The sequence below is a fragment of the Amblyomma mixtum genome, chromosome 3, assembly GCF_055824585.1.
Source record: "Amblyomma mixtum isolate Tamu chromosome 3, ASM5582458v1, whole genome shotgun sequence".
Lineage (NCBI taxonomy): Eukaryota > Metazoa > Arthropoda > Arachnida > Ixodida > Ixodidae > Amblyomma > Amblyomma mixtum.
This window is the reverse complement of record NC_143014.1, coordinates 208,174,177-208,196,139: the sequence shown is the minus strand read 5'-3', so window position 1 is coordinate 208,196,139 and position 21,963 is coordinate 208,174,177. Positions and strand designations below refer to the sequence as shown.

The 21,963-nt window shown below is 51.3% G+C and overlaps 2 protein-coding genes across 5 annotated transcripts in view; one reads left to right on the top strand and one right to left on the bottom strand.

Moving 5' to 3' along the window:
• The window catches only part of LOC149353471 (uncharacterized), a 106,219-nt gene that overhangs the window by 25,891 nt on the left and 58,365 nt on the right, over positions 1 to 21,963 (top strand). The window lies entirely within an intron of this gene.
• LOC149353473 (uncharacterized) overlaps positions 1 to 21,963 on the bottom strand; it is a 48,837-nt gene that overhangs the window by 11,562 nt on the left and 15,312 nt on the right. Inside the window, exon 5 of the mRNA XM_089585134.1 lies at positions 13,547 to 13,782. Within this exon, the coding sequence (XP_089441260.1) occupies positions 13,547 to 13,782 (236 nt within the window). The remainder of the gene's footprint in view (positions 1 to 13,546; positions 13,783 to 21,963) is intronic.

Here is a 21,963-nt window from a genome sequence, read left to right as displayed (position 1 = left end):
GTCTAGAGCCGAAACAATCTGTTTTAAACCCCCACGTCACGTGGTGCGAATTAAAATCCCCAACTAATAAAACCTGAGATCTGCTGCTAGACATCAATGAGTCAAGGGGCCGAGTGTCATGCACACCTGAAGGGAAATATGCGTTAGCTACAGTAAAGAGCTGTTGACCTGGGATACTGAGATCAACCGCAAGTATTTCGCACTGACTGTCCGCATACTGAAAAGAAATGAAGGCCCTGTGACAAAACTTTAAGGAAATCAGCAGCAACAACCCTCCCCCTCGTGAAGACCTGTCTAGCCGGAACGAACGGTAATGTTTGAGATGATAATTAATATCTGAAGAAAGCCATGTTTCCTGTAATGCAATTACATCCGGTTGAAGTTGATTACATAGGCAAATTAAATCTGTTGAAGCTGAGGATATAGATCGGCAATTCCATTGAAGAACACTTAACGACCCTATCTTGGCGGGAGAGCTGCAGCGGCAACTGCCGCTTCGAGAATCCTGGTCTTAGGATTTTGATTTGCATGACTTTTCTGGGACTTGGACTGGTGACAAGATGGATCCGGGATACTCAAAGGAGACCCACTTCGTTTTTGGGCGCGGGTATCGAATTCCATCTCAACACATTCATCAGAGGATGCGTCCTTAACGCTGTTCGGGAGAGATTTTTCAGGAGTCGTTTGTCGCTCATGCTGACTTTGGCCCTGTGGAGCGCTATTGATGTCCACAGATGGTGGAGGAGCAGCCGAAACCATAGAGGACAAGAGCGGAGCGGCGTGCGCTTGCAGCAGATTAGTCATCTGGGTAGCTACTACCTGTGAGATGCACGTGGATACCGTTTCCATAATACGTTCCATTGCATTCGCCACTGCTTTTTCAACCGCAGCGGTAATTGCTTGTGTCCACGAGGCGTCCATTGCAGGTGGGCATTTTGCAGCCACACTAGAATAGCATGAGGCTCTTTCTTTGACTGCGGCAAAGGCCTCTCGTCGCGTGCATCGACGTTTATCTATTATCTCTAGAACTTGCACTTCTTGAGCTCGTGCAGAACAATCAGGACAGTTGGCAGAGTGGGCACCACCACACAGGCAACATTTTTCTTGCTGTTCAGGGCCATGGGCGTCCGGAGGGGGGGGGGGGGGGGGGGCAAGGGGGGGCGGCTGCACCCCCCTGGAAAATCACTCCCTCGAACCGTGAGTGATGGCCGCACGCCAGGGGCCGTGGTGGGCTCAGCCAAAAGGGTAAAAGCAGCCCCGCTTCCACGCTTTCGGTCACATCTGCGAAATGCCGCGTCCGGGCACGCGTCTTTATGCCGTTTTCAAACCACGCCATCGTTAGCTCTGTTGAAGGCCGACCTGTTGCAGACATACAGCGGCACCGGCGAGCATGTGTTTCAAGCCGTCTTGAAATGGGTGCCTGTTTCTTTGATCTCTAGACAGATAGCGACACGGAGGCAGACAGTGCACAGTGCATCTTGTTTTCGCCTTCGTTATGCCGGCCACCGATGAATTCTTCAGGAGGGAAAGACAAATCAGCCGTGTCCACCCCCGCTTTGTCGGGCTGCTCATGGGCAAGCGGGCGATCAGTTGGCGCCGCCGCCGCTTGCTGTGCCTCCGATCCACGGTAGAGCGCAGTGCGGTAGAAGCGCCGCTATCAGAATCTTCGGCAAAGGAGATTAGCATCTTTTGTTCACGGCGACGCAGTCTCCAGAGGCGCCCCCACACCAGCGTCCCTTGCGTCTTCTCCGAAAACCAGCGCCTTTGGTCAACGCAGCCCCATGGCGCCTGCCTGGCTCGCCTGTCACCTCTGGCTGGGCCTCAAATGACAACAGCGCCCGTGTACTGTGCGAGGTCAGTGCCCGGTAAAGAGACCCAGGTGGTCGACATTATCCGGAGCTCTGTACTACTCCGTTCCTCATAACCTGAGTCGTTTTGGGGCTCTGAACCCCATAAAAACACACAAAACAAATTTTCCTACCGGAGTGGCGAGTGTCCCTTCCCCTTGGAAGTCGCACGGAAGTAAGCCCTTGCACGTGTGCGCGCCTCTGACTCTGTATTTGTGCTTCGGTGTTTTTAGTGGCCGTTTGTCAACGAAGCTGAGAACAACCAAGACAGTGGACGAGAAAACTACGAGCGGCGAGCAGTGTGCGTGCGGTTGCTCGACTGTGCGGATGCGCGAGCAAGATGGAGCGAGGTGTATGAAGCTGCGAGCGTGCATTTATCTCGTAAATAAGTTTTCGTTGTATGTATAGACATCTTTTGTTTTCAACGTGCGCGTTCAACCGTTTTTCCAATCAATGTGTGTGACGAGTGTGCACCGAGAGCGTGTAATGAAGCACAGAAATGAATTTATCACCCGTGTAATCACGCAATTCGCCCAGAAAAATCCGTGGAGTCTACAGTTGCTGTTCAAGGAAGACTGACTGAGTGACTGTAGTTGCGTGTTTGTGACCATATTGTGCTGTGTGCTGGTCATCAATCCGGGTGAGTCGAGAACCCGTATGCAGCAATACTGAGCACTCTTCTCCACGAAGTGACAGTATATTTTTGGATTTTTTATTAATTTTAATTGTTTCTTCGTTGATAAACTGCAATGTATCTCTCCTAGCCACACTTTAATTTTCTGTTTGTAATTTTTATTTCATGTGTGTATTTCACTTATTTTTTATTTATATATAAATAAATAAATTCATACCGCAAATAGTGCCTTTTTGCTACGAACATGCCCCCCCCCCTTCCGGCGCCAACAACCAATGGGGCCCCCCCTCCAAAAAATTCTGCGGACGCCCTTGTTCAGGGCATTCTTCTCTAGCATGGCTTTCGCCGCATGCACAGCACCGTGAGCCCGATTTGCACGCTTTGGCGCTGTGGCCAAATCTCCAACAGTTCTGACAATGAAGGGGACGAGAGTTAAATGCGTCAACTCGAAACACTAGTGGCCACACTTTGATCTCTGAAGGGCACACTACTCCTGCGAATGTGGCTATGACGGACTCTGTAGGTATTTTCACCCCCTCTACCATTCTGCTGCAACGATGGACCGCAATGACGCCCGCAGACGAGAGGTTCTCCAGCGTTTCTGAAGGGCTCAATCGAGAGTCAACACCTCGGACTAAGCCCTTGGAACATGCTAGATGAGGCGGAATAAATGCGCTCACCGGGTGGTTGGCGAAGGAGGTACACCTCAAAAGGTCGGCGACACAATCCTTGTCCGGTGACCTGCACAATATCCCACCCTTGCCGAACTGCCGCACATCTGTGATTCGCATGAAATGAGGCGATGTAGACTGAAGGGCCACCTGCACCGCTTCCGGGTTGTTCAAACGAATGGCGCCTCCATCAGCTGGAACTAAAGCCACAGGAATGCTGGTGACTCCACTGCGAAAAAAGACATCGATTGGGAGCTGGTCCTGTGGAAGAGAGGCCGACCAAGGGGAAAACCCTTGGCCGGGAGAAGAGGTAGACATTAAGCCGTCGTCCCGCGCCCTATCACCCTATAACAGGAGCAGGCACAGAAAACAAGAAGGACAAATTGGGCAAGCTAGCAAAACACCGCCAGGTACTCAGCCGCTTAACCCTGGCTGTTCCGACTGCCGCGAATGTTTGCCAAGGCCGCTGAAGAACGGCCGAATGCTATGGCTCTTCAAACAGTGAAAGGGACGTTGCGAATGCAGTGAGAGCCGTTGAACTACCTGACCAGTACAAAAAGAGCAGAAATGAACGCGTCTGTAGCGACCCTCGCGACAGTGCCGGCCACGTGCAGTAGAAGAGGAAGTGGTGCCAGGATGTGCTATGGGTGAAGTCGACGGAAGGAAGCGGCGGCGCCCGCGAATGTTAATGGCGCATTCCAACGATCTGTGTAGCGCGTGATGGTGCCACCTCTTCTTCCTCGGCACGTTATCGGTGCTGGTCACGCGGGTCCCTGCATACCGAAAGTGGCGAACCAAGTCGAGTGCATTGTGCAGCCAAAAATACTGGCTGATCACGGAAGCTCCTCAAAACTCGAGTGGCAGCTACCCCAATCTTTGAGCCATCTTAGGATGCGCTATGCATTTCTCTCATTCGAATCCAAAATGGCGGCGATGTTGACGTCAGCCGCCGCGGTGGCTCAGCGGTTATGGTGCTCGGCTGCTGACCGAAAAGACGCGGGTTCGATCCCGGCCGCGGCGGCTAGAATTTCTTTGGAGGAGAAATTCTAGAGGCCCGTGTACTGTGCGATGTCAGTGCACGTTAAAGAACCTCAGGTGGTCGAAATTTCCGGAGCCCTCCACTACGGCGTCTCTCATAGCCTTAGTCGCTTTGGGACGTTAAACCCCATAAACCAAACTAAACCAAACCGATGTTGACGTCGAAACCAGCGCGGCTTTACACGGCTACGGGCGAAAGCGAGATAGTGGGCCACGCGTCGCTGAGACCAAAGAAAAGCAGGCGGTTTGCCTTCTAAAAAATTTACATATCGTGACAGACAGATACGTAGTGTACGGCTAGTAGCACCTGTGACTCGACCCGGAAATGTGCCACGCCTTGTTAATCATTCCATACTCTCACCTGCTATAGTACGAGATACACTTAATTTTTTTGTACCTTTATTGACACAGCACACAGAAGTTACAAAAAAAGCACACACAAAAGCGTTACTGTTCACTCGAGAAATGAAGGTGTGCTGGTAAACGCGAAAAGATACAAACCAAAGAAAAAGTGAGAGCGAAAAGATAGAAAGCGAAAGAAAAGGTGAGCGCAAAAAGATAGAAAGCAAAAGAAAAAAGGAGCGCGAAAAGACAAAAAGCAAAAGAAAAAGTGAGCGCAAAAAGATAGAAAGCAAAAGAAAAAGCAAAAAGGTCGAAAACAAAAGAACCAGCAGAAATAGAAAAGTTAATGCGCTGTGAAGGAGCCTTGCCGCATTGTCCTCTCAATTGTAGGCTCGCTCCTCACAACCGCTATTCATGTCGACACCAGCCCATTGGCCGCCTGGGTACTGGAGTCGCTCTCATCAATCAGTAAAGTTCCTCGCTCTCTCGCCATGTGTGTCCCTGCACATCCCTCATCGCGGTTCCACGCGATCCCTTACTCCTGGCACTCAGTAGTGTCCGAGGCCATAGAAAAAAAAAGAAAGCTCTCTCTCTCTCGCGGTGTCAGGCGCACTAGGCGCAGTCCTCGCTCCATGCCTCCTCTCGAAAAATGTTCCACTCCGGCAGAATGAAAACCCGCCGCCGCGTTCCATCGATGATGATGATGAGATCCGCGCTGGTTCTGGCAGCTTCGTTGAAGCCGCTCTGCGCTGCATTCCGTCGATGAGGAGAAATCAATATTGGCTTCGGTAGTCTCGCTGAAACCGCTCTGCGTGGCATTAGATCTCTCCGTGGAGTGTTGCGCAGTCGAAGCACCTTTAGTGGCAGTTGCGGCGTCTGCAGCTCTTGAGTCGCTACCTTCATGAACCACCTCGGGGCATACGGCTCGCGGCTGCTTGCTTGGCTTCTGGTAACTCCTGCATTGCCGCCGTAGAGAACACCTCGATGGTAGCCAGACTTACGAAGAAGTCGCTTCTGCCTTGAACTCCTGCACACCCGTCTACTCACGCCCGAGGACGCTAGCACCAGGGCCGTCGTGGTCGCAACGAGCGGGCGTCGGCAGGCGCTTGGGGGGAGAGCGCTGCCGCCGCTCTGCTGGTCCGCCAACCTGGTCCTCTGGATGCGGGGTTGCTGCGTTCTTCCTCGTCGTCACGCTTAAGCCTCCTGGTGTTGGCGCCCGGAGGAGGCGAAGACCGGCATGCGCCGTCCAGGACGAGCACGGTGGTCGCCTGCAGGCTCTCGATGGGGTTGACCTGCGCCTCGGTCTTCAGCGTGCCCTTCTCGCCGATGCCGGGAACCCGAGGCGCGCCGCGGCGCCATGGCGCCGGGCCGAACGGCAGCTGCAGCAGGAGGTGCGGCCGTCACCACCACCACCCAGGCTTAGAATGCCGCGTCAGCGTTCCGGGCCTGCAGGGGTTAGGCGGTGCGCTGGCCCTTCCTCTGCTTCAGCTTCGTCGTCGTCGTCGCCTCCTCTACTGCTGGCGATCAAGGCCCAAGAACGGAATTTTCACGTCTCGAAGCATGCAGTCCCACGCTGAGTGGCTTCACTTGTTCCTTACGAGTCATCAAAGCCGTGGAGAGCATAATGCGATTTCCGCGTACGGGCCGGGGAGGCACTACTTTTCAGCTCGTAGATTTTTTATTTTTTGTTTGAGAGATGCCAGCGCCCCGTACTGGCAGAAGTTATCGCAGCGCGGACTAATACTCACTTCGTTTTCTCGTCTATGTTCCAGGAAAGATCGAGAACAGTAACACGTGTCCGTACACGATTCGTCCCAACCTCTTCGTTGTTTCTTCTTTGATTAAAATAAGCATTATTATTGCTTGCGCGAGACTTTTGGGAGAAAACACCTACGCGGAAGGTTTGCATGGAAGATTTGAAAATCTCCCAAGAAAAGGAATTTCTTTGTGTTCGAGGCGGCCCCTCCCAAAACACTCGCAGAGCTGCGAAGCATTTCATGCTCAGAGCTTTACACGACCTCTCTCACTTCGTCCTGATAGGTTCGCAGATATATTGCACATAAAACGCGAAGCTTAGGAACAGGGGAACAGCTATAGTGTATCCTCCATTCTTATGTGTTACCTTGAGCTATCTGTGCTAAAGGTATGCCACAACATACATCACAGAGCGATGTGATTTTGCAATCAGTTAGTCAATGCACCCGCCACGAAGGTGAGTTTGATCCTTCCCTTCAGATGCAACAAATTTTGTAGAAATCATTTCAGTGGTTGCCGAAGAAAATGCATTTCGCGGTTTTCATTTGTTTAGGCATGGCTGCCCGGGCTAGACTGATTCGTCTCGAAGACGGTTCGTGAACATGTTCCAGGTATCGCATCCTGAAAACAACGACTTGGATGCTGTGCAAGTGAAAGAGAAAGTGAGCCCTTGAAACAGCAGTCGGAATGCGGACATACGGAACAGCGGCATGATCGCCCTCGAAGACGAAGAAAGAGAGGGTAGAACAGGACAACGTGTAGTGCTCAGGCTGCGCTGTGGCTGTTCCAGTATACAAGAAAAACTGTCGTCAAACAATATTGATTAGTGCAGGTATGTAAGAAGCTTTAGACAAACACCGTCGTGCAAAACTGCGGGTTGGGGGCCGTTTTGACGCCTAGCACACCCCTCGACACCTGCCAGTGAAATTCGAAGTGAAATGAGATTACCCCGGTGCTTTTTGAATAACGTTCACCAGTGCCCTTTTGCGGGGATGTTCCCTGTAAAAAACATGAGCGATGCGTCAATAAAACAATTTTTGTTCAACTAATCGCTAATGCTCTTTTCGGAGCACGAGCCAAGGAGCGAGACGACGACAACGAGGTAAAAGTTGCAGCCACCCGTTGACGTAACGTGTCATTTTTCTCAATGTTTCTCCGCTCCGCTGAGCTGACATCCTCTCAGTTAATGAAAAAGAAACATCAATAAAGTCCCAAACGTATACCCATCTAGAGAATTTACTGATCAATGTGCTGTATTGGAATCACGACCCAAGCACCTAGACGACGAAACCTCTTTCTTCTCCTCTTCCCCATTGCGGAGTAGCTGGCCAGATATTCGTCTTTTCAGCCAACCTCTCTGCCCTTGCAATCAATAAACTGTTCTATATATACCACTTGGAGAATCTCACGCGAGTTCCAAGCCTAGCAGCATTCGAAAATACATTGGGAAGGGAAATCAGTCATCGTGATAAACCACTAAGAAAGCGGAGAATACATTTTGTGCTATTTTGCTGACACTGTAAACTCGATCACCAGATAATTTGCCCTGAAAATAGCGTCTCTCGAGACACGTGTCCAGACTTCTCGCTAGTCCGAAAAAAGATTATGAATGGCACAGTACAGAAGAAACTCTCGGCAGTGACCACTGCGTCCTACAAATCGCATTAGATTCCAATTAATTACGGAAAGCGAGGGGAGAGGCTTTCCTGATCGAGGGGACCAAGTTCATGGAAGTGGAATCCCCGGCACTGGGTGTCGACGTGGCAAGCTATGAGAATTGGGCCAAAACGCTAATTCAATCCGAAAATCGCTTCACGCGCAAACTTCAGACCACTGACGGCACCCCCGCAGTAGACAACCACCTCTTACACTTGTAGGAAGCCAGCAGATGTCTAACTAAGAGATGGAAAAAACATTTAACCGTAGGCTTAAAATTAGAATTTCCCAGCTCACCAGAGAATCGGAAGACTACCTGTGGTCTCTAGCCAAAACCAACTGGATATCTAAATGCGATTCCCTACAAGGTGCCCTCAGCACGAAAGGTACATGGAGCTTCCTCAGGTGCCTCATTGAGCCTAATGAAACTAAAGGCGAACAGAACAGAAATTTAAGGAGGGCATTTCACGACTTTCAAGACACAGACGAACAACTCGCCGACAAAGGCAGAGCAAGGTACTTATGTAATACTGTAGACGATGATGCGGAGATGAGGACATACACCGGAGAGGAAAATTCAAAGTTGCACGCAAAATTTACCGTCGAGGAAATCAAAGCCGCACTGATGAAGATGAGGCGAGGGACGGCACCGAGAGATGACAAGAGAACGGTCGGCCTTGTGGCCAATCTCGACGATCCAGCTCTAGAAGATTTTACGCACTACATCAACGACTGCTGGGACTTGGCGGAGTTACCGAACGACTGTAAAATATCTGTAGTGACGTTCATCCCCAATCCCGGTAAAAAGATAAACATACAACATTTGAGAACAATATCTCTCACGTCCTGCGCCGGTAAGCTGGTGGAGGCAGCAGTGAGGCAAAGGCTTTCCAATTATTTGGAATAGCATGAGCTGCTGCCGCCCTCCATGTTCGGCTTGCGGCCACATTTATCAGCGTAGGACGTGCTGCTCCAGATCAATAGCAAAGTCATCGACCCCCCCCCCCCCCCCCCCCCCCCTGGGAATCCGGCGGACAGGGCTATTTTGGCCCTGGACATGAAGGGGGCTTTTGACAACGTTAAACATAGCAAAATTCTTGAGAATTTGAGCGTCACCGATTGCGGCGACAAAACATTCAGATATGTACAAAACTCTTTAGAAAATAGGAAACCTTATATCAGACTTGACAATGAAAAATTCGGGCCAATTGCCATGACTCAGCTTGCGATCCGCTTTTGACCAGACCCCAAAGAAGGATGCCGCGCTGAGAAAGTGTCTGCGGTATTTTCTCACGCTCCGCTGGTTGGGGATAGCCTGTCGGCGAAGGACGCCCGGGGCAGCGACCGACGACGGACGGAACCAAGGGCGCCCGTTCGGGGAAATAAAGGGACGGAGCCGAAGCGATTACCCGCTTCCGTCCGGAGCCGACGACACCGTAGACACCTCGTCGCCGCGGTTGACGCCCGCGGGCGGCGCAAGATCCACATGTGTTTTCGGTGAGACGGAGCCGCTTGCACCCCTGTTGCTGCACTGCAGGAATTCGCAGCGGACTCGCGATTTCTCCTCTCCCGTTCCCACGGGTTTACTCTGCAACGAGTGACTCCGCGTGCTACAGTGCTGTGCAAACTTGATTGGTGCCCATCTCGGGGAAATGTGCCTCGTGTTGGATTGGCCTCCGCCTGATGGAGGGGCGGAACCCTAGAGGATTTAAGGACGGTGCTAAGTGCGAAAGGGCGCTCTGGGCCTCGTCGAAAAGGCTCATCCAGACGCTCGACGTTATGAACTCTTAATTTTCGATTCTTTGCTCTTCTAATCTTCAGTATGTAAATGAGTTTTTTAAAAGTGTCATTAAACCTCTTGTTTTTCGTTTTCCCAATCTTCGAAGCTTCAGTCTTTCCTCAGCCCAAAGACTCAACACGCTACCAAACGGAAGCCCTGGTTCGAGTTAGCCTGTGCGCCACGACACCATCGAGATGGGAACCCGAGGGACGCCTCAGTTCGCAGTTATCTCTCCGCTGCGTTATAACGGTGCCCTCATGGGCCTCCCCGAGAGGCTCAATGCTGTGGATGGCGTACGCCACGCCATCTACGCAGACGACATTACTATCTGGTCGTCCCGGGGCAGCGCGGGGCAGATGGAGGGGCCCTCCAAGAGGCCGCCTCGGTAGCGAAAAATTACGCTCGGGAGTGTGGTCTGGAATGCGCGGCGAACAAATCAGAACTACACATTAAAAGGCACAAAAATTTAGGTGAGAACATGCAAATTTACGTTAACATCACCCAGATGCCAGTGGTGGAGACGCTTTGGGTATTGCGATTACAAATTAATAACCGGGGTAACAAGGCGGTGGCCTTGCAAAAAATGAAGTCCACATGCGAACAAATTAGTAGGATGATTGTCAGGATATCCGGCAAGCATGGCGGACTTCTCAGAAAAGAAACCATTCGCCTGGCTCAGGCGTTCATCGTCAGTCGCGTGGTGTAAGCGGCACCCTACCTCAAGCTGAGGAAGAGTGACCGCGAAAACCTCAACACGATGATTCGGGTGCCGGTTAAAAAGCCACTAGGGCTGCCTGGCAAAGCGTCCACTGAGCGCCTGCTCGAACTTGGTGTCCACATCTCGGTAGAGGAGCTGATTGACGCCCACACAACAAGCCAAATTGCCAGGCTGTCGGTGTCCAGCGCCGGCAGCCAAGTCCTTCAAGACCTCGATGTCGCGCAGCTCCTCACCACCTAACGCAGAGTCGACATCCCGGAGGCATGGAAAAACACTTCGTCTGTTAAGCCGCTCCCCCCAAAACTGATTTGGGAGTATAATCAGGGGAGGCGTGAAGCAAGGGCAAAATTTATTCAAAATTATTACGGAAATAAGACAGGCGTATACTGCGTGGATGCAGCGGGTCCAACCGAGGAGGGCATCTGCACCATTGCGGCGGTGCACGAGGGAAAGGAGGTGAACGGGCTCCCGGTGAAAAGTAGCGACGCGCTAATGTTAATGGAAGTGGCGAATGCACTGGACGCCGCAACTCCGACGCGCCGTACATGATGTCGGACTCGCATCAGGCCTGCCGAAATGACGTGATGGGTAGGATAGCGCCATTCGCCGGCATTGGTATCGGAAGTGTCGGTGATAAAACCGGAGTATGCACACGAGCGCTATTTCCTTGCAGTGCAACGGTGACTTTCTACTGTGGCACTATAGCTAGTTCCACTGCGTTCGAGTTTGCGCGCTTCTTGCACAGACAAGTATGTTCTTTGCGCCAGCGTCGGCGGCGAAGATTACGTTTAGCGATGTCTTCAGGCACACGTACACACGCGTTACCACGCCCCTCCGTGTCTCTACAATCATACGTTCGTGGCGGAACAACTAGACGCTTACGTTGCGCAGCGTTGCCAGAAAATCGAGGTCAAAAGGGTCCAGCAGTATCGTTTCGAATTAGTCGCTATCGATAGCTGCTGACAGGTTTTCTTTCTTTTTTTTTATGGGTGGAAAAACACATCGCTCCCGAAGACTGAGGTAGGTCTTCCATATTGCCTTCATATAGCAACAGACACCTCGAAAGCACTGAGAGTGAAAATACGGGGGAGCAACGCGTCAGCGTCTGTCTACGCACCTTTTCATCCGTAGGAAGCGGCGTGCGGCTAATATGGTGGCGCGTGTAGAAGCGAGCGGTGCACTGGCATTTGGAGACCGCATCTACTGGTGGGGGAAAAGCGGCCTGCAAAGCAGTCTTTTTTCGCAAACGTGTATGGCAGGAGAGTGCCACTGTGTGAGCGAGCTGTGCCGGGTAGTCCCTGCCCAATTCGCGGGTGCACCCTGTGCCTGCCCGTCTTAGCATCTGCGGGCGGTGACGTGCGCGAAACGCCGATGTCCGACATATATCGGTGCCGCAACCGCCTCAGGCTTGCACGGGGCGCATCTGATCGTGTAGTCGAGGTTTAAATGTTATAAATGAATGCGGACTGTCGAGCTAGCAGGAATAAAGAACAAGTTCGGTGGACATTAGGACATTTTTGTTAGTAACCATATGTTTCCGAGGACTCTTTCTCTCTCTGTCTCTCTATATATATATAAATGTGTGTGCGTGCGTGCGTGCGTGCGTGTGTTTGTGTGTGTGTGTGTGTGCGGGCGTGTGCGGGCGGGCGACGTGCGTGCGTGTGTGTGTGCGTGCGTGTGTGCGTGCGTGCGTGCGTTTGTGTGTGTGTGTGTGTGTGTGTGTGTGTGTGTGTGTGTGTGTGTGTGTGTGTGTGTGTGTGTGTGTGTGTGTGTGTGTGTGTGTGTGTGTGTGTGTGTGTGTGTGTGTGTGTGTTTTATGGGGTTTAACGTCCCAAAGCGACTGAGGCTATGAGAGACGCCGTAGTGGAGGGCTCCGGAAATTTCGACCACCTGGGGTTCTTTAACGTGCACTGACATTGCACAGTACACGGGCCTCGAATTTCTCCTCCAAAGAAATTCAACCGCCGCGGCCGGGATCGAACCCGCGTCTTTCGGGCCAGCAGCCGAGAACCATAGTCACTGAGCCACCCGCGGCGGCGGGTGTGTGTGTGTGTGTGTGTGTGTGTGTGTGTGTGTGTGTGTGTGTGTGTGTGTGTGTGTGTGTGTGTGTGTGAGAGAGAGAGAGAGAGAGAGAGAGGGCGGGGGGGAAGGAGAGAGAGCGCGGGCGCGCACTGAAGCTGAACTGGCAAGTTGGTTATACATAGTTAGGGGCAACCACGCTAAAGACTGGGATGGAAAAGTAGTTTTTACCATTGAGGAAGTGCTAGGAACTCCGGCACTTTCTCGTTTAGCGAGCGCAAAGCGAGCGTCTACGAGCGGGTATTTTGTGGCGCCAGTAACGCTGGGTCGTTCATATAAATCGCCTTAACCGAGATCCCGAAATGAAAAGCTCTAAACTTTATCTGCGCCGAAACAAAACGCTGCAAGTTTGCGAGATTTGCAATATAATAAGAGGAGGTTCAAGAAAACGTGCAGTATATGTCGGCAAATGTGTGAATAGAGAACAAAACGAAAACGCTGCCAGTTTTCGCCGGTGCCGCCCTCGCACCTCTGGTCGCGTTAACTGCCGCGCGGCGGTTCCGGCAGACGGATAGGCGCGGGGTAGACTCTGGGGAGTAGATTAGAGACGGCTTAAGTGAGCAGGGAGCGGTGGGGGTACGAAAAGGACGCTTTGCATTGCCTGTCAGGCAGAAAGTGGTCCTTATCAGCTCTCGTTAGTGTTTTCCCAGGAGCCTTCCTCATATTACCAGCACTGCTCTAACTGCCTAACATACAAGAGCACACCTAAACGCAGGCAGATGTCGGTACGTCACTGCGTGACGCCCAAGAAGACACCGTCTAGTCATTGTAGGACATGGCGGACAAGCGGCCTCGAGTAGGATGAAAAAGCCAATCTTGACATGACCCTTTTTGCGCCTCTTATACATTATTGTAAATTGCTAGCATGAACTAAAGCTTCTCGTAGCTGATTGGGTGAGCGAAACACGCCGTTTACTTCGACCTCAGTACATTCTTCAGCAGTCGGGACGAAGAGAAGCGTCTTTGGCCCAGTATGTGTTTATCAAGGTGACGATTGCGTTTCCCACCACTGGGCCGCGTATTTACGGCTGGAGGCTGCCCTGGCCGAGCTTGACGCCTGCCTGCGCGGCCAGAATGTCGGCGCTGTTTTGGGTCGAGTAGAGGCGGATGGGCAAGTTGTACACGTTGTGCACAATCTTTGGGCCATCAGCGCCCGGTGTGCTGCGACCACCGCTGCCTCCGCTGTCAGCCATCGACGCCGGCAGGCCGAAGCACGGCGAGTTGCTGCCGGACCCCACCTGGTTCACCGTGTCTTGCACCTTCTGCAGGCGCGCGGTAAGACATGGGTGAATCGGGTGCACACCGCGAGTATCATCTTAAACTGTCAACGTCGACTGCGGATAATCTGAGCCTAGTGCTGCTCTACCGGCCGCGATTCCGCAGTCCAACGGCCTAAGGGTGCTTCTTTTTCAAAACAACACACATCATTCGCGTGTTTCCTAACGCAGGCCGTCACTTTTTGTGCACCGTGCTTCGCATAAAGCGTCTTCAAGAGCGGTGCGTGAAATAAGTCAAGAGCTGCATGTCCTGACGAGCTATTTTCTCGCGCTTATTCATGAGCTCCCCTGTCTTCGGTTCGAGCTTTCCGTTTACATGATTTCTTGCTAAGGTAAAAACAAAGGGACATCACAGCGGACAAGACGTCAGGCGCCACTGCTGCTTTTCCTCGGCGGACAGTTATCAACGATCTGTATACCTACAGATATATACTTGCAGCTGGTACTGCGCCAGTAACACTTGCCGTGGGTAAGCAGCGCCGTTTGAAAGGGAGCGCTCGCCATTTGAAAGATGTGGGAGTTGGAGACTGGTGTTTAGATTAGTAGTAGCCGAAAGTGCTCTAACCTTGGCGAGAGCATCGGATTGTTGAGGCTGTCGACGGGCATCTTCATGGTGGTGAATTAGGGCTCCTTCATGTGCCGCAGGTACGACCCGATGGTGACGTCACGCGTTGGCTTCGCGGTCGGTGTGATCAGGGGCGTAGCCCTGTTGGTCTTCGAGCGCACGCATTGCGAAAACAAAACAAAAAACAGGAACAAAGAAATGTGTATAGCGTAGTATTATTATTATTTTAGATAAGATAAGAATTTATCGGGTACATATTGATTGCATAAATTCAGTGTACAGGCGAGGGTCCCAAAGTCAAGCGACTGTAACGGGACCCCCGGTAGATTAATACTAACTTGAATAAAAAACAAGCAGCATCACAGACAGGTACAATTAGCAGTATTAACAATGGTCATTTAAATAAGGTTTGGTTTATTGGGGTTTAACGTCCCGAAGCAACTCAGGCTACGAGGGACGCCGTAGTGAAGGGCTCCGGAAATTTCGACCATCTGGGGTTCTTTAACGTGCACTGACATCGCACAGCACACGAGGCTCTAGAATTTCGCCTTCATCGAAATTCAGCCGCCGCGGCCGGGAACGAACCCGCGTCTTTCGCGTCAGCAGCCGAACGCCATAACCACAGACCCACCACGGCGGGGCGGTCATTTAAATAAGGAATATTTATATAATGGAAATGAAATATAAGATTAGCAGGGCGAAAAACAAACAGACAAGCAAAACAAAAAATAACAAACCGCTATAAATAATATTGTACAAAATACAGCGTTGTTCTTTATATATATAAAATACAAAATACAGCGTTGTTCTTTATATATATAAAGAAACAATTTAGAATACAACGATACAGCCGTCAAACCACAAAAAAGAAAGTCAAAATTTCTAGCACATAATTAAGGACAAGAATTTTCTAAAGTGAACGGGGCTAAACGTGCCATGTTTAGGAAGCTGTTGTTGTTGTAGCCTACGACAGAATGGCACACACCCACTCTGGGGGATATGTGCCATTCTGTCGTAGGCTACAACAACTTCTCGCGTCATACGTAGAATGTCGTCGTCTTCATCATCTTTCATCCGTTCTTTCTGCGCCGCGAAGCGTCTGTAGCGACGCTCGCGACCATTGCCGGCCACGTGCAGTAGAAGAGGAAGTGTTGCCAGGATGTGCAATAGGTGTGGTCGACGGAAGGAAACGGCGGCGCCCGCGAATGTTAATGGCGCATTCCAGCGATCTGTGTAGCGCGTGCTGGTGCCACCTCTTCTTCCTCGGCACGTTATCGGTGCTGGTCACGCGGGTCCCTACATACCGAAAGTGGCGAACCAAGTCGAGCGCATCGTGCAGCCAAAAATAGTGGCTGATCACGGAAGCTCCTCAAGACTCGAGTGGCAGCTACCGCAATCTTTGAGCGATCTTAGGATGCGCTATGCATTTCTCTCATTCGAATCCAAAATGGCGGCAAAGTTGACGTCAAAACGAACGTGGCTTTACACGGCTACGTTCCAAAGCGAGAAAGAGGGAGTTGATATCCTGTCATCATCTACGCCAGTTGAGAGCCTGTCTCGACTGCGCCGGTTGTGTTTCCCCTTCAGGTGGTGACGAGAGGAAACGCTTGATGGTGCTGAATTGATGGTTCGGAGTCGCAAACAGTCACGTTATTCGATGGCGGGACAAGAAGGTTAACTATTTATTTACACAAAATAAACGAGAAGAAGCAAGCAAGGAGAAAACTACAACATGACTGACACGTTATTACACGAAATCAGCCCCACTTCACCGGGAGCGTTCCGTTTTAAACCTTCTATCTCCGCCTTTGGCGGGAACAACCACCAATAAAATACTGGGGAAAGGATGCGAGCCAATCAAATACCTAGGAAAGGAGAGGTTCCGAGCATGCACACAAAATGCGCTCAACTCTCCGCGTCCCGAACCTCCGCCTTCCTCTTCGTTTCCCCTCTCGCACAGTGCATACGAGACGCACGTATGCCACAGGAACAATCACTGGCTATTCCTTATTATAAAAAGAAAAGGAAAGGCTGTCGCCGAGGGGTCCAGCGTCCAGTGGCAACAGACACGAGAGCCAGCGTTCTAGCGACGGCGCCGCCAGCAACAACAGAGCAGCCACCAACGCGCGTCGCGCCGTGCGTCCGCGGTTCCATGCACTATGCTTGAGGCTGGAAGGCACCGCAGAAAGTTCACCGAACTTAACAGAGGGCCACGTGTCGCTGAGTCCAAAGAAAAGCGGGCGCTCGCCTTCTAAAAAACTAACATATCCTGGGAGACACAGATTCATAGTGTACGCCTAGTAGCATCTGTGACCAGACCCGGAAATGTGCCACGCCTTGTTAATCATTTCATACTCTCACGTCCTGTAGTACGAGATACACTTAATTTTTCTTTTTTGCCTTTATTGACACCGCACACAGAAGTTACAAAAAAAGCACACAGAAAAGCGTTACTGTTCACTCAACAAAATGAAGGTGTGCTGGTAAACGCGAGAAGATAGAAAGCAAAAGAAAAAGTGTGCGCGAAAAGATGGAAAGCAAACGAAAAAATGAGCGCGAAAAAATAGAAAGAAGAAAAAGTGAGCGCAAAAAGATAGAAAGCAAAACAAAAAGCGAGCGCGAAAAAATGGAAAGCAAGAGAAAAACTGAGCGAGAAAAGATAAAAAGCAAAAAAAAAACAAGCACGAAATTGTGTGCTGCTAAACGCCAAAAGGTCGAAAAGAAAAGAAAAAGTAGAAATACAAAAGTTAATGCGCTGTGAAGGAGCTTTGCCGCATTGTCCGTCTCAATTTCAGGCTCGCTCCTCACAACCGCTATTCATGTCGACACCAGCCCATTGGCCGCCTGGGTACTGGAGTCGCTCTCATCAGTCAGTAAAGTTCCTCTCTCTCTCGCCATGTGTGTCTCTGCACATCCCTGATCGCGGGTGCACACGATCACGTAATCCTGGCACTCAGTAGTCTCCAAGGTCATAGAAAAAAAAAGGAAAGCTCTCTCTCTCTCGGTGTCAGGCGCACTAGGCGCAGTCCTCGCTCCATGCCTGCTCTCGAAAAATGTTCCCCTCCGGCAGAATGAAAACCCGCCGCCGCGTTCCATCGATGATGATAATGAGATCCTCTCTGGTTCTGGCAGCTGCGTTGAAGCCGCTCTTAGCTGCATTCCGTCGATGAGGAGATATGCACCTTGGCTTCGGTAGACTCGCTGAAACTGCTATGCGTGGCATTACTTCTCTCCGTGGAGTGAACAGTCGCAGCACCTTTACCGGCAGCTGCGGCCTCCTCAGCTCCCCACTCGCGACCACCACGAACCACCTCGGGGCACCCGGCTCGCGGATGGTAACTCCTCCATTGCCGCCGTAGAGAACGCCTGGCCGGCAGCCAGGCTTACGACGAAGTCGCTTCTGCCTTGTCCTCCTGCACACCCGTCTACTCACGCCCGAGGACGCTAGCACCAGGGCCGTCGTGGTCGCGACGAGCGGGCGTCGGCAGGCGCTTGGGGGGAGAGCGCTGCCGCCGCTCTGCTCGTCCGCCAACCTGGTCCTCTGGATGCGGGGTGGCTGCGTTCTTCCTCGTCGTCACGCTTAAGCCTCCTGGTGTTGGCGCCCGGAGGAGGCGAAGACCGGCATGCGCCATCCAGGACGAGCGCGATGGTCGCCTGCAGGCTCTCGATGGGGTTGACCTGCGCCTTGGTCTTCAGCGTGCCCTTCTCGCCGATGTCGGGGACCCGAGGCGCGCCGCGGCGCCATGGCGCCGGGCCGAACGGCAGCTGCAGCAGGAGGTGCGACCGTCACCACCACCACCCAGGCCTGGAATGCCGCGTCAGCGTTCTGGGCCTGCAGGGGTTAGGCGGTGCGCGGGCCCTTCCTCTGCTTCAGCTTCGTCGTCGTCGTCGCCTCCTGTGCTGCTGGCGATCAAGGCCCAAGAACGGAATTTTCACGTCTCGAAGGATGCTGTCCCACGCTGAGTGGCTTGAATTGTTCCCTACGAATCACCAAAGCTGTGGAGAGCATAATGCGGTTTCCGCGTACGGGCCGGGGAGGCACTACTTTTCAGCTCGTAATTTTTTTTTTGTTTTCATAGATGCCAGCGCCGCCTACTGGCAGAAGTTATCGCAGCGCGGAGTAATACTCACCTCGTTTTTCTCGTCTGCGTTCCGGCAAGAATCGAGAACAATGACACGTGTCCGTGCACGATTCGTCCGAACTTCGTTGCTTCTTCCTTGATTCAAATAAGCTTTATAATTGCGTGTACGAGACTTTTAGCAGAAAACACCTACGCGGAAGGTTTGCATGGAAGATTTGAAAATCTCCCAAGAAAAGGAATTTCTTTGTGTTCGAGATGGCCCCTCCCAAATCACTCGAAGAGTTGCGAAGCATTTCACTCTCAGAACGTTAAGAGACTTCCCTGACTTCGTCCTGATAGGTTCGCGCATATATTGCATATAAAACGCGACGCTTGGGAACAGGGGAACAGCTATAGTCTTTCCTCCATTTTTAAGTGTTACGTTGAGCTATCTGTGCTAAGGGTATGCCACCACATACATCACAGAGCGATGTGATTTCGCAATGCACCCACCACGAAGGTGACTTTGATCCTTCCTTTCGTATGCAACAAATTTTGTAGAAATCGCTTCAGCGGTTGCCGAAGAAAATATATTTCGCTGTTTTCATTTGTTTAGGCATGGCTGCCCGGGCTAGACTCATTCGTCTCGAAGACGGTTCGTGCACATGTACCAGGTATCGCATCCTCAAAACCTCGACATGGATGCTGAACAAGTGGAAGAGTAAGTGAGCCCTTGAAACAGCAGTCGGAATGCGGACATACGCAACAGCGGCATGATCGTCCTCGAAGACAAAAAAAAGAGAGGGTAGAACAGGACAACATGAAGTGCTCAGGCTGGGCTGTGGCTGTTCCACTATGCCAGAAAAACTGTCGTCAAAACAAAATATATTTCTGCAGGTATCCAAAAGGCTCTAGTCAGGCCCCATCGTGCAAGACTGCGGGTTCGGGGGCGCTTTGACGCGTTCCACACCCCTCGACACCTGCCATTTAAATTCGATATGAAATGAGATTACTCCGGTTCTTTTTGAATAACGTTCACCAGTGGCATTTGCGCGGACGTCCCCTTCAAATAACATGAGCTATGCGTCAATAAAAGAATTTTTATTAAATTAATCACTAATGCTCTTTTCGGAGCACGAGCCAAGGAGCGAGACGATGAGAAAGAGGAAAGAGTTGCAGCCACCCGTTGACGTACACCTGTCATTTTTCTCAATGTTTCTCCGCTACGCTGAGGTGACATCCTCTCATTTAATGAAGAAGAAACATTAATTAAGTCCCAAAGCTGTACCCATTTAGAGACTTTACTAATCAATGTGCTGTATTGGAATCACGACCGAAGTACCTAGACGACGAAACCTCTTTCTTCTCCTCTTCCTCTTCCCCATTGCAGAGTAGCTGGCCAGATATTCATCTTTTCAGCCAACCTATCTGCCTTTGCAATAAATAGACTCGTCTACATATCCCACTTCTAGAATTTCACGCGGGGTCCAAGCCTAGCAGCATTCGAAAATACACTCGGAACGAAAATCGGTCAATGGTATAAACCACGAAGAAAGCGGAGAAGACATTTTGTGCTATTTTGCTGACACTGTAAACTCGATCACCACATATTTGCCCTCGAAATACCCTCTCTCGAGAAACGTGTCTAGACCTGTCGCTAGCGGAACGCTAAAGATAACGAATGGCACAATACAGAATAAACTCGCGGCAGTGACCACTGCATCCTACAAACCGCATTAGAATTAAATAAATTACGGAAAAAGAGGGGAGAGGCTTTCCTGACCGATTGTACCAAGTTCAGGGAAGTGGAATCCCCGGCACTGGGTGTCGACACGGCAAGCCATGAGGATTGAGCCAAAACGCTAATTGAAACCAAAATTCGCTTCACGCGCAAGTTTCATACCACCGACGGCACCCCGGTAGTAGACAACCACTTCTTGCACTTGTGGGAGGCCACGAGATCTCTAACTAAGAGGTCGAAAGAACGTAACCGTAAGCTTAAAATTATAATTGCCCAGCTAACTAAACAAGCGGAAGAGTACGCGTGGTCTCTAGCCAAAACCAACTGGATATCTAAATGCGATTCCCTACAAGGTACCCTCAGCACGAAAGGTACATGGAGCTTCCTCACGTTCCTCATTGAGCCTAATAATACCAAAGGTGAACAGAGCAGAAATTTAAGGAGGGGACTCCACGACTTTCAAGGCACAGATGAACAACTCACTGACAAACTGAGAGCGAGGTACTTATGTACGACTGTAGACGATGATGCGGAGATAAGGACATACACTGGAGAGGAAAATTCAAAGTTGGACGCGAAATTTACCGTCGAGGAAATCAAAGCCGCACTATTGAAGATGAGGCGAGGGACGGCACCGGGAGATGACAAGAGAACGGTCGACCTTGTGGCCAATCTGAACGATCCAGCTCTAGAAGATTTCACGCACTACATCAACGAATGCTGGGACTTGGCGGAGTTACCGAACGACTGGAAAACATCCGTAGTGACCTTCGTCCCCTGTCCCGGTAAAAAGATATACACTGAAAATTTGAGAGCGGTATCTCTCACGTCCTGCGCCGGTAACCTCATGGAGGCGGCAGTGAGGCAAAGGCTTTCCAATTATTTGGAACAGCATGAGCTGCTGCCGCCCTCCATGTTCTGCTTCCGGCCACATTTATCAGCGTAGGACGTGCTGCTCCAGATCAACAAGCAAGTCATCAACCCCTCTGCTAAGCTAGAAGCCTACGGCGCCAGTAGCTCATTTCCCCCCTACCGTATCCGTCTGAGGCCGGGAGGGGTTGACAATGATGACAGCGCGTCGCGCGCTTCGGACGCTGTCCAAGGCCGCGGGAAACGGGGACCAAGGGGCTGACGACCGTTTCCTATTGAAAATAGCTCTCAAGGGGGGGGGGGGGGCGGTCAGTGGGGTCGGCGACTTCTGAAACGAACAGGCGGTGGACTTTACTGGCGCCTCGTGAGAGTGCATATTGCAGGAAAAGTGCGCGGTCGGCCGAGTCGGGCTCTCGCGAGCACTGGGCTCCGCCCACTTGTATGTACAGTGCCATTGCAGCAGTATTAGTTGAAATTGGGCGAGAGTAGATTTAATAAAGCTCCGCCCATTTATCGAAGGTATTAAAACCCGCTGCAAATAAAGAGCGGGAGGAGCACGCCGACCCAGTCTCGGCCGCTTTTAGACAGCCTTTCTTTAAACCGCCTTTTTTTCCTGTTGCCTTTATTTTTCGTCTCGTCTTGAATAAACTAGTTTTGCTTCTAGAGAAGTTTGGAGTTGCTGCCCCAAACGTCAACATGTCGCCGGACGAGTGGACGAAGGCGCGAAGTGCCCTTCGAACTGCTAACCACGAACGATCATACACGAGCCAGCCATTCGACCCTTTACGAAGAAGAAACTTAACCCCTCCCCCCCCTTCGGCAATCCGGCGGACAGGGCTATTTTGGCCCTGGACATGAAGGAGCTTTTGATAACGTTAAACAAAGCAAAATTCTTGAGAATTTGAACGGCACCAATTACGGCGAGAAAA